General features: G+C 45.5%; 1 protein-coding gene across 1 annotated transcript in view; it reads right to left on the bottom strand.

The window, feature by feature from the left end:
- Positions 1–17,172, bottom strand: part of CFAP300 (cilia and flagella associated protein 300) — a 73,563-nt gene that overhangs the window by 41,735 nt on the left and 14,656 nt on the right. The window contains exon 3 of the mRNA XM_040426296.1: positions 14,866–14,941. Within this exon, the coding sequence (XP_040282230.1) occupies positions 14,866–14,941 (76 nt within the window). The remainder of the gene's footprint in view (positions 1–14,865; positions 14,942–17,172) is intronic.

Genomic DNA, 17,172 nt, shown 5'->3' on the forward strand with positions numbered 1-17,172 from the left:
CCTCTTTCACACGGGCGTTGCGGGAAAATGTGCGGGTGCGTTACGGGAACACCCGCGATTTTTCTGCGCGAGTGCAAAACATTGTAATGCGTTTTGCACTCGCGTGAAAAAAAATCGCAGAAGTTCGGGCTTGGGATCGGTGTTCTGTAAATAGTATTATTTTCCCTTATAACATGGTTATAAGGGAAAATAATAGCATTCTGAATACAGACTGCATAGTAAAACATCGCTGGAGGGGTTAAAAAAAAAAAAAAATTTTTTTTTTAACTCACCTTAGTCCACTTGTTCGCGGCCCATCATCTCCTTCTGGCTTCATCTGATCTCTGTGCAGCAACAGGACCTTTGGTGACGTCATTCCGGTCATCACATGGTATGTCACATGATCTTTTACCATGGTGATTCACCATGGTAAAAGATCATGTGATGTACCATGTGATGACCGGAGTGACGTCATCAAAGGTCCTTGACCTATAATTAATGCTCACCACAGGTCCTATTCAGTAAAGGGGACAGAAGGAGATGCTGACATCGCGATCAAGTGGATTAAGGGGAGTTAAATGATTTTTTATATTTTTTAACCCCTCCAGCGCTGTTTTACTATGCATTCTGTATTCAGAATGCTATTATTTTCCCTTATAACCATGTTATAAGGGAAAATAATAATGATCGGGTTTCCATCCCGATCGTCTCCTAGCAACCATGTGTGAAAATCGCACTGCATCCGCACTTGCTTGCGGATGCTTGCGATTTTCACGCAACCCCATTCATTTCTATGGGGCTTGCGTTACGTGAAAAACGCACAAAGAGGAGCATGCTGCGATTTTCACGCAACGCACAAGTGATGCGTGACAATCACCGCTCATGTGCACAGCCCCATAGAAATGAATGGGTCAGGATTCCGTGCGGATGCAATGCGTTCACCTCCCGCAACGCATCCGCGCGGAAAACTTGCTCGTGTGAAAGGGGCCTTAGCGGGAGGGGTTTTTCCTCCTTGACCCAACAGATGCGTCATCATTTCCACCAGAAAATCACCATAAATGGTAGCTCAGATCTACGGCAGCTCTTGCGGTGCACGCACAAGCCAAAATTTACTCCAATGGACTTTTGACACCAGACTTGGTAAATCCTCCCTCCATTTACTATCCTTTCTCTGCTTTGGCTTTAAAAACTGCATCAAAAAACCTGAACATGGAATGAGGCCCCGTTCACGTGGCGCTTTTTGCCAGCAGAGTTTGTAGCAAATTTTACACCAAAAAAACCGCTAGCAGTCGCACTGAATCTGGCTCCAGTGGCCGCGGTTTATAGCGAGGACCTCTTATTTCTGCCATGGCTTGAACGTTAGCTCCATTCAGTGGGGGATAAACCGCGAGCAGGTCTGTAGCATTAACATTGGAAAACGGCGGGGGCGTGGTCTGGCTGCCTAGGCGGATGGGTGTGTAGAGCCTGAGCTCCTGCTCCAGCACCGTCTAAAGCGACAAAAAGCGGACTTCTCATCTAACACTGAGACCCAACTGTACTTTCTAGCAGGGAGAAACATCCCCAGACATGACGGGGCGAAGAAAGAAGGTGGCCAAGCAGCCTAAACTCACGAAGTTTTACTTTTCTAGAGATGCCGGAGAAATCCAAGATGGCGCCGGAAATGACACAGGCCCTCCCGGTAAGCGCGCAGTGACTACAGACGCGCCGCTGACTTCCCCTGCACCGAGCCTGCGGAGATCACTTTCAGACTCGGCACTTCATACCCAGCTGGGTCTGGGGGACGGAGAAACGGACGTAGGCGGGGGTCCAGACGAAGCCGCAAATCGGACCGAAGCATATGGCCAGGGGGGCAGAGTCCACTCACCTGGCGGGACTTTGCGGGACCTCGCCTCGGGCCATCAGGACACTACATGGTCACAGACCAGTTGGGGGACTGTTTCTACACCTCCGGGGGGGGCCACTAAGCCTGTCCAGACAACCCCAAATGATGAGGGGGAAGCGGCGCTGCAAGCGTTACCAGTGTCTAATACTGCCCTCACAGACACTGCCATGAGGGACATGCTGATCCTACAGAGGCGCTCAATGTTATTGGACATAAAGTCAATAATAGCTCCGATACGCTCAGACATTGCTGATCTGGGGGCCCGGACGGACCATCTGGAAAATAAATTTGGGGACTTTGCGGCCTCGCATAATGCGTTGATTGACGCGCACGCTGATTTGGAAGCAGAGGTGGAGAGCATTAAAGCCAAAATGGCCGACCTGGAAGACAGAAGCAGGCGAAACAATATCAAGCTGAGAGGGATCCCAGAGTCGGTGTCCCCCAAGGATATCCCTGATTACGTGCGGTCTCTCCTGAAAGCGGTGTTACCGGACTGTCACGAGAGAGATCTGGAAATAGACAGGGCGCATCGTGTACCGCGCCCACGACACCTGGATGAGTCGGTACCCCGAGATGTACTAGCTAGGGTGCATTTCTTCAAAATCAAAGAACAGCTGCTGGCGTCTGCGAGGAAAAACGGAGGCCTTCCTGCGCCTTTCCACAAGGTGCTCATATATGCGGATCTGTCTGCGGCTACCCTGCGACTAAGAAGAGCCTTTTTACCAGTCACGGCGTCCCTTAGAAGCGCGGACATACCTTACAGGTGGGGTTTCCCGGTACGCCTGTTGATCCATCATGGGGGAGAGATCCATGCTGTTAAGGCTTTGGAAGAGGGGCTGAAGCTACTACAAAGATGGAACATCCCTGTCCACGCAGCTGAGGAAACTTCACACCAGGCCCCTGCTAAAGTCAGGAAAGACTGGTCGAGAGTTCGCTGAATACAGCCTCTTTCAGGGCGAGTGTACCTTGCCAATCAGGTGCTGTACGTCAGTACAGGTTTTTGTCATCCTTGCATGCCTTTTTGTCCTAGGTTGCAGACAGGACATTTGCCCTACACTTGGTAAGGAGTCTTATTAGGCTCTGTCTGTTTTATGTTGAGATGTTATTGCTGTCGTACCTCCTCTGTTTTGGGGGGCTGCAGATGTTGAGTATTAATGATTTGCCTGTATCTACAAGTGCTACCTTGGTCAGGAAGACGCGGACGTCCTCGCTGGGAGTCGTTCCGTGTTTGATTTCTACTTTATTACCTACTACTATGCAATTGCTGTTTATTCTGATATATAATGGTAATAACCTTTGCTAGTCTGAATGCCAATGGCTTAAACAGCCCTATGCGTAGGTCCCATCTGTGGAGGGAAGCTAAACTGTTGAAATGTGACATTTTGGGAATTCAGGAAACACACTTGATTCAAAGTGATGCGTTTAGGTTAAAGCACCCTCTGTTCCCCCACATATTTCAGTCACACTTTCATACGAAATCTAGGGGGGTCATGATAGCAGTTAAGAATACAGTTGCGTTTAAGCATATAGCGGACCATGCGGATACTATGGGGAGATATGTTATACTGATATGTACACTAAACAACGTGATGTTCACATTAGTAGCATTATATGCACCCAATAAAGGTCAATTACATTTCCTCCGCAAGGTTTTGAAGGTGGTTAGAAAAAGGCAACAGGGGAAACTGGTGGTTTGTGGGGACTTCAACGTAACCGCAGACCCTATGGTTGACACATCTTCGCCCACAACTAGGACCACCCCCTCCCTAGCAGATACTTTCTGGAGAGAAGAACTTTATGACGTATGGCGTATACACCATCCGTCCGCCAGGGACTACTCATTCCACTCGGGAGTTCACAATATGTACTCCAGACTGGACATGTTTCTGGTGGACAGAGCACTTCTCCCACACGCGCAAGCCTCCTCCCTAGAAAATATCAAATGGTCGGACCACGCGGCTATAACTCTGGAAGTCTCGGAAAAGGTTAGTACCCCTCAAACATATATGTGGAGAAGTAGTCCATTCCTGTTAGCTGATCCCCAATATAGGTCCAAAATAGAGGCAGATGTGAAGGAGTTTTTCCAACTAAATGATCCCTCGCAAACAGACCCCGTAACTCTGTGGAACGCCCATAAGGCATTCGTTAGGGGCTCCTTTATACAGCAGGGGGCGATTAGGAAAAAACGCATGGAAGCCAAGATGACAGACATATTGGCCAGATTGCGTCTGGTGGAAACTGACAACAAAGCGAGACCTTCTCCACTTCTGGCTGAGGAAATAAAAGGCCTCAGACAGGAGTTGAGAGGATATATGCTTTCCACCTTTGAAAAAATGCACAGGAAATCGAAGGCGTCCTATTATTCACAAGATAATAAGGCGGGGAAGTTGTTAGCTTCGCGTTTTAAAGCCCGGTGTATTAAAAGTAGAATACCTCATATTATTCATCCACATACGCAGGAGAAGATCTATTCCCCAATAGATATTGCTAATGGCTTTAAGGCGTATTATGCTGATTTGTACAACTTGCGTAATACCCAACCTACGCCAGATGAGATCAATGCTCAAGTTAACCACTATCTTAGGTCCCTGGAGTTACCCGCATTGGATAGCTCCCAGCTTCTAGGTCTTAATTCTCCGATTGAGGCCGGGGAGGTGGAAGCAGTGATCACGTCCCTTCCAAGAGACAAGGCGCCTGGCCCGGATGGCTTTGCCAGTCACTACTATAAGGAACTAAAACAGATCATTAGCCCCTTTCTAAAAGAGTTCTGTCAGTCAGCTATGAATCGTGGTTCCCTGCCAGCGGAGAATTTGCAAGCTCTAATAATAACTCTCCCCAAGCCTGGCAAAGAACCGGACAGGCCCCAAAATTTTAGGCCAATTTCCCTGCTAAACCAGGATGTAAAGATCTACGCGAAATTACTGGCCACTCGTTTAGCTAAAATTCTCCCAGCACTCATTCATGTGGACCAAGCGGGATTCGTCCCGACCAGGCAGACTTATTACAATACAAGACGCCTCCTAGGTATTTTGCACCACGTCCAGAGATATAAGATCCCTACATTGGCTCTTGCTCTTGATGCGGAGAAGGCCTTTGATAGGCTACGCTGGGCCTTTGCCTTCTCAGTACTGGAAACTATGGGGATAACGGGACACATACTCACAGCCATTAAGGCACTGTATAGCAATCCTACGGCTAGGACATTTGTGAATGGTGCCTTATCTGATATATTTGAGCTCACAAATGGGACGCGTCAGGGGTGCCCCCTTTCCCCCCTTATATTTATAATAGCCATGGAGCCATTGGCTCAGGCGATAAGAAAGGACAACGACATAACAGGGGTTACTATAGGTGGATGTTCTCATGTCATTTCCCTGTATGCAGATGACGTCTGCTTAACCCTAACCAACCCTCTAGTGTCTCTAAAGGAAGCAATGGCTCAAATTTCCCAATATGGGGCCCTTTCATATTACCACTTGAATGCCTCCAAAACGCAGACCTTGCCTTTTAATATGCCGGGTCACCAGGTAGGAACTTTGCACAACTTATGGAAGTTTGACTGGAGATTGGATAGCATTAAGTATCTAGGAGTGAATGTGTCCTCATCCCAAAGCCTGCTGTATACCCAGAATTATGAGGCTTTATTGCAATCCACGGAAAGGGAACTCTCGGATTTTGCCAAATATGACACCTCGTGGTTGGGGAAGATTGCCGCGTTCAAAATGTTTGTCCTGCCCAAGTTCTTATACTTGTACCGCACCCTACCAATTTCCATCCCTGATAAATTTTTCTCTAAAGCACACTCATTGTTATCTAAATATATATGGAACGGGAAGCATCCTAGGATAGCTCGAGAAATAATGATAAGGGAACGCAATAGGGGGGGCCTAGCATTACCTGATTTGAAAATGTATTACATTACTTCGCTAGTCTCCATGTTAAAGGGGTGGACTAAACCCTCTCAAGATCTACCGTGGGTCCAGCTCGAGGCTTCCCAGGCTGCTCCGTATTCTTTGGAGGGTCTGTTAAACCTGCCATTTTGGACAATACCCACTCCCACACAGTTAGGCCCGGTGGTGTCAGCATCCTTGAAGGCGTGGTCCAGGTATCACGTCCTAGCAGACGCAGATAGTCCCCCTACAATTGCTTCTCTCCCCTTTTCAACTATATGCGCATTGCTTCCCCAAACAGATCTGTCGCTTTGGGCGTCAGCGGGTATACTAACTGTAGGAGATTTATTGGTGCAAGAGGTGTTGCAACCATTTCAGTGGATCAGGGACAAGTTCTCTATTCCTAACCAAGAGTTCTTCAAGTATCTCCAGCTTCGTCACTTTCTGCAGGGCCTGCGGCCATCCGGAGTAAAAGTGGACAGATTGGCTAGGTTGTATCCCTTTACAATACCATTCTTCATTCAGAGTCCTTTAAACGTTCGCATTTGATGGTGGCGTGGGAGAAGGACATGAATCTGTCTATTTCTGAAACTGAATGGCTGCAGGCCCTCGGAATGATACACAAACATTTAAAGTGCGTATCCCATGTGGAATCTGCTATTAAGACGGTTCTAAGGTGGTATTATACCCCGGATAAACTAGCAATAATGTATGACTCGGTCACAGATAGATGTTGGAGAGGCTGCGGGGGTAGAGGTACTTTGTACCACATTTTGTGGCAATGCCCTGAGATACAAGCATATTGGTCGCAATGTAAAGGGTTATTGGCTGAACTTATGCCACGGGGAGTGGTTTGGTCACCGCAAATGGTCTTACTATTAATAGGTCTTGACGCTTTACCGGTCCGCTTAAGGGCCATTCACTGTATCTTTTGTGTAACAGCGAAGCTACTATTGTTACGTAAGTGGAAGTCCCAAGATATACCAGATATAGCTGAATTGACAGCTGCAATTAACACTTCTTATACGTATTATAGCTATGGGAGGAGCGGGGTATAGTAAATTCCTCCTAAATTGGAAACCGTGGGCAGACTCTAGTTACAGTGTCCAATTTTAACATTACGGACGAGATATAGGGAGGCCCCTTTGCAAGCAGGCGAGCCTGCAATTGTCTTGGGCTGGGAAAGGTTTTGTTGGAAGTTGGGAAGGTTGGCCATTGGCTTCGGAAATAGTAGACTTAGGTAGCCACTTACTCCTAATCAATGCTAACTTCGCTGATAACAGGCATTTACTGTATTAAAGTGATGCATTATATTGTTTGCCAATCGGGAATGCCCGAGGCTTTTATGTTCCTTTATACCTTGTTAAACTTAATAAAAAATTATTGAATCAAAACATTGGAAAACGGCAGCAGAGCCGTAAGGTTCTCTTCCATGGGTCACTCGGTGGATTTTGTGAACGGGTCCTTAGCCTACGAGGCTGGGGTTCCACACTGCAGCTGCGGAGCGGTAGAACGCTGTACCGCACGGTATCATGGTAAATACGGGTGAAGCACATAAAAACCATCTGCTTCTGCTGTACATGCATTTTGCGGTAAACCATTGCGGTTTTACCCAGTGGTTCTCGGCTACATCATGGCTACAACGTGGAAACTCTGATTTATTATAGGACTCTTGAAATAAGATGTATTCAGGACAGACTACTACAACACCCAGGAATCAACGAAAAAGAAAACCGCTGCGAAAATGGAAACCCCTCCGTCAGGCGCTGACCCGGAACCCCCGGATCCTCTGGTGTCCAAACCAAAACACATCATGGCCGGCTTCCTAAAATCTCTGAAAGTGCTGACCCAGAAAATGGGACTTGGCTGATAATCTTTATCTATTGTGTCTGAAAGGCTGGGCCTGTCCTGGGGCAGAATTACACGCACTGCAGGGTTTCATCACACGGGTGGGGAGAGCGGGTGTCAATGTGACTCATCAATCTACGAGGTGTGGGCCGCGGCTCAGCGACAGGTGCTCCCGGTGTAAGGTTAGTAATAGTAGACCGCACAGGATGAGGGGGAGGACCTCCAACAGTGGAGGGGATCACCATATACATATGCTGACCTATAGGGAACAGTCATCATGGGTCAAAGATGTGGTTGTGCAGGATTTAAAAAAAAAAAAAAGTTTTTTTTAAAAAAAAAATTAATTTTTTTTTAGAAACCGCGCCACTCTTGGCATGTGCCTGCTATTGCACAGCTCACCTTTTTTATTTATTTTTTTATAACGTTGATCCTCAGGATAGGTCATCATTATGAGATCAGCGCCCCTGCCGATCAGCAGTTTGAAGAGAAGGCAGTGTTCGTAGGAGCGCTGCCTTCTCTCCTCTGTTTACCTGCCTGCCATCGCAGCAGTGAGCAGGGGTAATTAAAAATGTGGAGTTCCCATTCACGTCTATGGGCCGGCTCGGTCCGTTCAAGTGAATACTACAGAGCCCTCCCATCGAAGTGACTGGGGACGCCATACTTGTAATTACAGTGCAATTGCTGCAGCGACAGGTAAACAGAGGAGAGAAGGTAGCGCTCCTACGAGCACCGCTTTTTCTTCAAACAGCTGATCGGCAGGGGTGCTGATCTGATACTGATGGCCTATCGCGAGGCTAGGCCATCAACAGCAAAACAGCGGACAACCCCTTTAAGAGGAGCTGCAATGCAAGATGCCCATGAAAAGCGAGGAGCTGGGACAACTGAGTGGGACAAACCTGCAATACCCAGAACAGCCGCCACTAGATAGATGGCGCTGACTGTACGATTTTTGCCTCAGATCGTCACTGCTCGAATATCGATGGTCATCAACATTAGAATATGGAAAGCCCCTTTAAGAGATGTTTTGTTTTTGAGAATGACATCATTTAGGGCTCATGCACACAACCGTAGTTTTGGTCCACATCCGATGTGGACCCATTCATTTTAATGGGTCGTCTGCATGCATATGTCCGTTCTTTGGCCCCGCAATTTTTTTTTTTTTTTAAATAGAACAAGTCCTATTCTTGTCCGTTTTGTGGACAAAAATAGGCAATTCTAACAGAGGGTAGGATGTACTGATCTCCAAAATGCCTAAACGCACGCGGTTGGTACCATGTGCATGAGCCCCGATGTGCTGTATGGGCATCCTTAAAAAAAATAAAAAACCACGGAGCTTTACCTACTTGAATATCATTAATTTATTACTTAGATTAATTAGGGCATGGTGCCTGGCAGGGCTAGTTCATCTGAATGTAATAATAGCTTTCACTTAACTGCTCATTTGCATATAAATTAAGGATGGATTAATACTTTTTCTCCAGAATAAAGCAACGGATCGCTAAGTGAAAGGTATCATTACATTCAACTGATCTAGCCCTAAAGGCATTGTGCCCGGTCTATCATTGACAGGTTCCATTTAATTAATATATATTTAATATTTAAAAGGAGAAACAAAATGGCCACCGTCCTATTAGTACACACAAAACCTGTCCTAATCACATCCTCCGCTCTGCTCTGCTTGTCAGGGAATATGCTCCTGAATACAGCCGATAAGAACTTCTGCTGAATCTCTGTAGGAATGGAGTTCATGAGGAGACATGAAGTACAGAGAGGACAGACAGGACAGACCGTGGTAATGGAGACTGCATACAAGAGATGCTGCTCATTACCACATCCCCACCTCCTCTCTGTACCTCATAAACTCCATTCCTACAGAGATTCAGCAGAATATCTCATCATCTGTATTCAGGATTATAATCCCTGACAAGCAGAGAGGAGAGGAGGATGAGGTAGCTCTTTACCTCAGTGTTGTGAAGTAACTTGTCCTGTGTGTGATTAGGACAGGTTTTGTGTGTACTAATAGGACAGCGGCCATTTTATTTCTCCTAATGATTGCTCCCCAGACAAAAAGAGCCATTATAAATAATGAAAGGTATTTGGGAATATATTTATCATAAAGTAATATTTAAAGTATTTTCAGTAATTTTATTTTCTTAATTCCCGGAGAACCCCTTTAAGCTCCGTTTAGGACTACAGACCTCACACTACTTCTCTATGGTGGTTGTGAAGGTAGCTGCCTTCTACGGGGATTACAAAAATTATTTTGTCCGATTTTGGAGTGTGGTGGATAGTTAGAGCTGCAGATGATAAAGCGTGATAATAACTTATGGGCAGATCTTTAAGGCAAAGGATCAGGGCAGTCTGTAGAAATGCTTGTCTCCAATAACCTAGTTCACACGATCGTTTTTTTTTGCGAGAGTACGGGCCGTTTTTTTTGTGTTCCGTATACGGTCTGTATACGGAACCATTCATTTCAATGGTTCAGCATTAAAAACTGAATGTGTTCCGTAAGCATTCCGTTTCCGTTCCGTTAAAACATAGAACATGTCCTATTATTGCCCGCAAATCACGTTCCGTGGCTCCATTCAAGTCAAGGGGTCCGCAAAAAAAATGCAACACAGACGGAAATGCATCCGTCTGTCTTCCGTATCCGTTCCGTTTTTGCGGAACCATCTATTGAAACTGTTATGCCCAGCCCAATTTTTTCTATGTAATTACTGTATACTGTATATGCCATACGGAAAAACGGAACGGAAACACAACGGAACTCAAAAACGGAACAACGGATCCGTGAAAAACAGACCGCAAAAAACTATAAAAGCCATACGTTTGTGTGAACTAGGCCTAAATTTGCCACTGATCACCAGAGAAACGAGCCAACATGATTGCACTTTTTGTGCGGCACATATAACTCATTATTTGCTGCCAGCACATTGCCCTGCTGCTATCAAACAATAAATATGGGGATGAACAATCACACTAGTGATCGTTGATCCCCATCCCCGGGTAAATGCAGTTATCACCTGTTCAACGATCGGGCAATGATTGGGAATGAACGTTTTTGTACTAGCTGCACAAACGGATTGCAGAAAGACAGCTGAGGTTATGGGACACACAGACCTGTTGCATTTTTGGCAACACCTGCCTCTTAATTAAAAAAACACTCTAGGTAACGCACTGTGATCCACAGCCCAGTGCCTGAGGGGGCCGAGCATGATTTATGGTGCTTTTAGAAATCTTGTGACATGCACAACCTCCTGGACTAGGTATAAGGGGCTCATGCACACGAACGCTGGATGTTTTGTGGTCCGCAAATTGCGTATCCGCAAAAACACGGATACAGGCCATGGGCATTCCGCTAAATTTGCGGAACAAAACGGTCGGCCCCCAATAGAACAGTCCTATCCTTGTCCGGAAAGTGGACAATAATAGGACATGTTCTATTTTTTTTTTTTTGCGGAACGGCCATGCAGACATACGGACACGGAATGCACAAGTAGTCATTTCCGTTTTTTTTGCTGCTCCCATCGAAGTGAATGGTTCTGCATACGGGCTGCAAAATACATTTTAAAAAATTTAAAAAAAGGGAACAGACATGGAGAAAAAAAAAAAAATAGGTTTGGCGTTCATGAACCCTAACTCAGTAGGGCACATTTACTAATGGACTTGTGACACTTTTAGAATTAAAAAGTGTCGCAAGTCCCCTTTTCTGTCTGGACATGCAACAAAATTTTGGCGCACTGTCGGTTTTGCGCCTTGTATGCCAGTTGGGCGTGAGAAGGGTAGGGCAGGGGCACGCCGAGGGCCCCGGCAAATGTACTTACATTTACGTCTCGAAACAGGCCAGGGGCTGGCGTAGTTTTTACTCCAAATGCACAGACTGCCACGGATGCGCCTAATTTAGGACGAGGCGCACGCAGAGGGGGAAACTAAGACTGGTGTAAAAAGCCGGTCTTAGTAAATGTGCCCCAGTTTGTGTTCACCTTTTTCACCTTCCTCCAATGCAACAACTCCTGCTAGATGGTTCCATGGAGGGCAACAGGCTAAGGATGCTCCACTGCTTGCTGCAGCAGAAAGGACCCGCCCCTGCTCTGTCACAATGGAGAACAAGCCTCACGCCTTCTACTGGTCCAGGAGGTGAAATACCAGCTCTTTCTTCAAGGTTTGCTCCATGTGCAATTTATCTGCTTAGTATGGTCATTCATGTCATGGCTGATAGTCCCTAGGGGTTGTACAGGATTAGAAAAACCTTCCAGAAACAGCACCACACCTGGCCCGTCTCTGGTACTGCAGCTGAACACCACTGAAGTGAATGGAGAAGGGCAATACCATGCACAAATTATGGACCGGAGCGGCAGGTTTTTCTAATCCTGGACAACCCCTTTAAATGATAAAGCGGGGAGCTGCAATGCAGGCAACTGGCACAAGTGTGAACAAAGACTAAGCCCGACTGAATACATGGAGTCTGCGGTTTGTTGTTTCCGCTGGGATCCGATATTGATCTCATGTATATGGAGGGGCCGCCGGATACACCCTTGGACGTGTCCGAAGGGAAATCTGATCGGCCGTAAGTCATGGCGGCTGCAAAAGCTCTGCAGCAAATAACCGAATCGTAAATGTTATCTTCCGAACAAGGGACCATTTTTAAAGAGGTTTTACTTGAAATGTTTGCTATTCTTATCTATCCCTCCCCGCAAATCGCTCATGAATTACCGCAAGTTGTAAATGGTTAATCCGAGAGCATTCTCTCAAGAGAGGCACAAATTAAACCACAGCAGGAAATGGATATTTTGGGGGTCATTTATTAAAGACCGACGTTTTAGACACCGGTCTTATTAAGCCCGATATTTGGCGGTGGATCGGCGAAGTTACGAAGAGGCGCCGGCCTCTACAGGACCTCGGCACGTCCAGCATCAGTTCTACATGTGAGCCAGCTCCCGAGCTTACATGGAGACCATTTTCTACGCCTAAAACAGTCGTGGAAAATAACGAATGAGATGGGCCTGACGGCCGGTCCCCTCCCCCTCCCACTTTTTTAGACTTGAGGTGAGCGCGGAAAAGTCGCAGATTACGGTGTAAATAACTTTTGCGCCTCAGCCAGAAATGCACATAATATAGATGTATTTACTGATAGTATATGACCCCCTTTATTTTTATCGATTGTGTATCACTTGTTTTATATTCTTAAATAAATGGCAGGACAAGTAACCGTGAGAAAATAGTCATAATAATTCTCCACCGCAGGATGGAAAAAAAGGGTTCAGAACATGTAAAGTTAATGATTATTTTTTTCTCCACCTGTGAATTTTGTTAATACAGATGGATTATTCACAATGATGTCACAGTAACAAGGTGGCGTTACACTATATAGATAATAATCGTGGTGATGTCATAGTAAAGAGAGATGTCACAGTACAGGAATAATAAACAGTGACATCACAGCGCAGGGATAATAAACAGTGATGTCACAGTACAGGGATAATAAACAGTGACATCACAGCGCAGGGATAATAAACACAGTGATGTCACAGTACAGGGATAATAAAAACAGTGATGTCACAGCGCAGGGATAATAAACAGTGATGTCACAGTACAGGGATAATAAATACAGTGATGTCACAGTACAGGGATAATAAATACAGTGATGTCACAGTACAGGGATAATAAACAGTGATGTCACAGTACAGGGATAATAAACACAGTGATGTCACAGTACAGGGATAATAAACACAGTGATGTCACAGTACAGGGATAATAAACACAGTGATGTCACAGTACAGGGATAATAAACACAGTGATGTCACAGTACAGGGATAATAAACACAGCGATGTCACAATACAGAGATAATAAACACAGTGATGTCACAGTACAGGGATAATAAACACAGCGATGTCACAATACAGAGATAATAAACACAGTGATGTCCCAGTAAAGGATAATAAACACAGTGATGTCACAGTACAGAGATAATAAACACAGTGATGTCACAGTACAGGGATAATAAACACAGTGATGTCACAGTACAGGGATAATAAACACAGTGATGTCACAGTACAGGGATAATAAACACAGTGATGTCACAGTACTAGGGGAATGTCCATGGTGACATCACTGTACAAGGATAATGCCTACAGTGATGTCACACAACTGGGGGAATGCACATAGTGAAGTAATGGACAGAGAAAATGCACACAATAATACACATATAAAATAGTTATATAAGGCTACTTTCACACCGGCGTTAAGTGCGGATCCGTATGGTATCTGCACAGACGAATCCGCACCTATAATGCAAACGATTGTATCCGTTCAGAACAGATCCGTTTGCATTACATTGAACAAAAAAAAGAAAAAAAACATTTTTTCATTTTTTTTTGTTCATGATAATGCAAACGGATCCGTTTTGACTTACACTGAAAGTCAATTGCACCATATTGTGTCAGTGAAAACAGATCCGTCCCCATTGACTTACATTGTAAGTCAGGACGGATTCGTTTGGCTCCGCATCGTCAGGCGGACATCAAAACGCTGCAAGCGGCGTTTTTGTTTTCCGCCTCCAGAGCGGAACGGAGCCAAACTGATGCATTCTGAGCGGATCCTTATCCATTCAGAATGCATTGGAGATGAACTGATCCGTTTTTGTGCCGCTTGTGAGAGCCCTGAAACGGATCTTACAAGCGGACCCAGAAACGCCAGTGTGAAAGTAGCCTAAGGCCTCATGCACACGACCGTTTTTTTTTGCGGTCCGCAAAACGGATTTCCGTTGTTCCGTGACCGTTTTTTCTTCCGTGGGTCTTCCTTGATTTTTGGAGGATCCACGGACATGAAAAGTGAAAAAAAAAAACTAAGTCAAGTTTGCATTGAAAATGATAGGAAAAACGGACACGGATCACGGACGACTATCTTGTGTGCATCCGTGATTTTTCACGGACCCATTGACTTGAATGGGTCCGTGAACCGTTGTCAGTGAAAAAAATAGGACAGGTCATATTTTTTTCATGGACTGGAAAAACGGATCACGGACGCGGAAGCCAAACGGTGCATTTTCCGATTTTTCCACGGACCCATTGAAAGTCAATGGGTCCGCGAAAAAAAAACGGAAAACGGAACAACGGCCGCGGATGCACACAACGGTCGTGTGCATGAGGCCTTAAAATGTATTATTTTTTAGCTCTTTCCATAATGGAAAAGTACTGAATCTGCCTTCAATCTCAAGAACATCTATATTTTTCGTTAAAATGGTAAAAAAAAAATGATAAGTTTACCCAGTGTTGTCCATTGTCCCGAGGAGCCAGACAGCACTTTCAGGTGGGAGGCGACGCTGGGATCTTGGAAGAAGGCCTGTAAATAATGATACGCAGCGATGCATTATCTACATGGGCTTTAGGTACAGGCTGGATCCAAAATGGAAACTCCATCTATTTCATGAAACTTCTAGGTTATAGTGGCCGTGCAGTGCTGGAAACAACTGCCAGACTAAAAGAATTTCTGGATTATCGGATACTGAGCATACTGACGTCAATGTGTAGTGATTTATGAAGGGTTGTCCGTTGTCACAATGCAGACCTTCTGACCGCCATCTGCACGGTTTCACAGAGACGCAGCCTGGCCCGTACATGTACAAAGTCTCAGCTTTATAGAGATGGGATGATGTCATACTGACGGCAGAGGCCATAGAGATGGGGTCAAACTGCAATAACTGCTTCGGTATGAAGATCCCCTTACATTTCCCGCAGTGGGGTCTCATTATGGGGACTATGGACTTGTAGACGTCTGCATAGGAGCTGCGGACCTTAACGGCTTCAAAAATGGTATTCAGTCCTAGACTAAATGTTCGATTTACCCAAACTCACCAATGCCCTGAGGGGGTCAGGCCTCATGCATATGACCGTGTCTGTTTTGAAGTTTGCAAATCGCAGATCCGCAAAATACAGATGCTTTTTGTGTGCCGTCCGTATTTTATATTTTTTTGGGCGGACTGGACATACGTACGCGGAAAGCACAATCCACGGTCCGTGCGCTTGTATGTCCATTCAGCAAACAGATATGGGGTCATTTATCCAACTGGTGTAAAGTAGAACTGGCTTAGTTGCCCATAGCAACCGATCCAGTTCTACTTTACGCCAGTTTGATAAATGACCCCAATAGTACATGTCCTAATCTTGGACCATGGACCCAATGAAGCCAAAGCTTCCGCCCAAAAAAAAATAAAAATAAATAAATGCTGATGCAACAAGGTCTGTATCTGCAAAATACGCACGTTCGTGTCCATGAAGTCTTATCATAAAAATGAGGGGTCTTACATCACGCTGCGGATGGCTCCGATGCACCCGTCTAGCTCTTACGCCCAATGGTGAAAATTCTTAAGGACAATACCGATTCATTTATTGAAAATGATTTTTATTTTATTTTTTATGCGTCGTCTTCATACGGTAACATGCTGAACAGATCAGTCTGACGGCCTCGGACGCCGCAGCTACAGCAGACAAACCTTTCCGTTTTCTTACTAAAAGCCAGATACTTTATAGTGGCACAAGTATATATGGAAATGTCATTAGCATACGTTATGTCTGCTGGACGCGAGCGGCGGCATCTGATAAAGTCATTGACATGAAGTTTCATAGTCACGGGTAGTAAGTCAGCCGCTAATTACATCCACAGATCTGCGGAGTAGTTCACCGCCTGATGCCGGCCTCCACCTGAACGGGGTACTACAGGACGCATCATCCGAAAGTTACTTTGTGTTCAATGCCATTTTACAACCAGTTTCTTTATGTGATTATCCATTTATAAATATGCCCAGTGGAAAATACATTTCAGATTTTCAGCTTTGCTATATAGACAGTGACAGGTTTAGCAGAGTCATTTCATTTTTATTAGACGGTAGAAGATTTAATGATTGCATTGCTGGAGGCTGAAGGGCATCTGTCAGCAGTTCTGTCCCTATGACACTGGCCGACCTGTTACATGTGCACTTGGCAGCTGAAGACATCTGTGTTGGTCCCATGTTCATATGTGTCCACCTTACTGAGAAAAATGATGCTGTAATATAGCAATGGGGGGCATTACCGTTACTCCTAGAGGCTCTGCTCTTTGATTGACAGGGCATGGTGTGATGACATTTACATTGCCCGGTCCTTTCAAAGTGCAGAGGACGCAGCAGCTGCAGAGAGAGCACAGCCTCTAGGTGTAACGGCAACGCCCCTGTTGCTCCTAGAAGCTCATTTGCATATATTAAAACATCATTCCGATTGTCCATACCCGGTTTTTTTTTTGTCTGGACCAATGACATACCATCTCAGTACTCAACCCCCACAGGATCACCACAGGATCAGTGCTGGACAGGCAGGGAAATATAGTTTTCATTACATTTCATTTACTGCGGCCAGTTTAAAGGCTGTGTATGCCTTCCGTTTGTATCATCTGTAACATAGCCAAGACGGATCCATCTGGAACACCATTGAAAGTCAACGGAGGACGGATCCGCTTTCTATTGTGCCAGTGAAAACGGATCCGTCCCCATTGACTTACATTGTGTGTCAGGACGGATCCGTTTGGCTCAGCTTCGTCAG

Source organism: Bufo bufo, chromosome 3, assembly GCF_905171765.1.
Source record: "Bufo bufo chromosome 3, aBufBuf1.1, whole genome shotgun sequence".
Classification (NCBI taxonomy): Eukaryota; Metazoa; Chordata; class Amphibia; order Anura; family Bufonidae; genus Bufo; species Bufo bufo.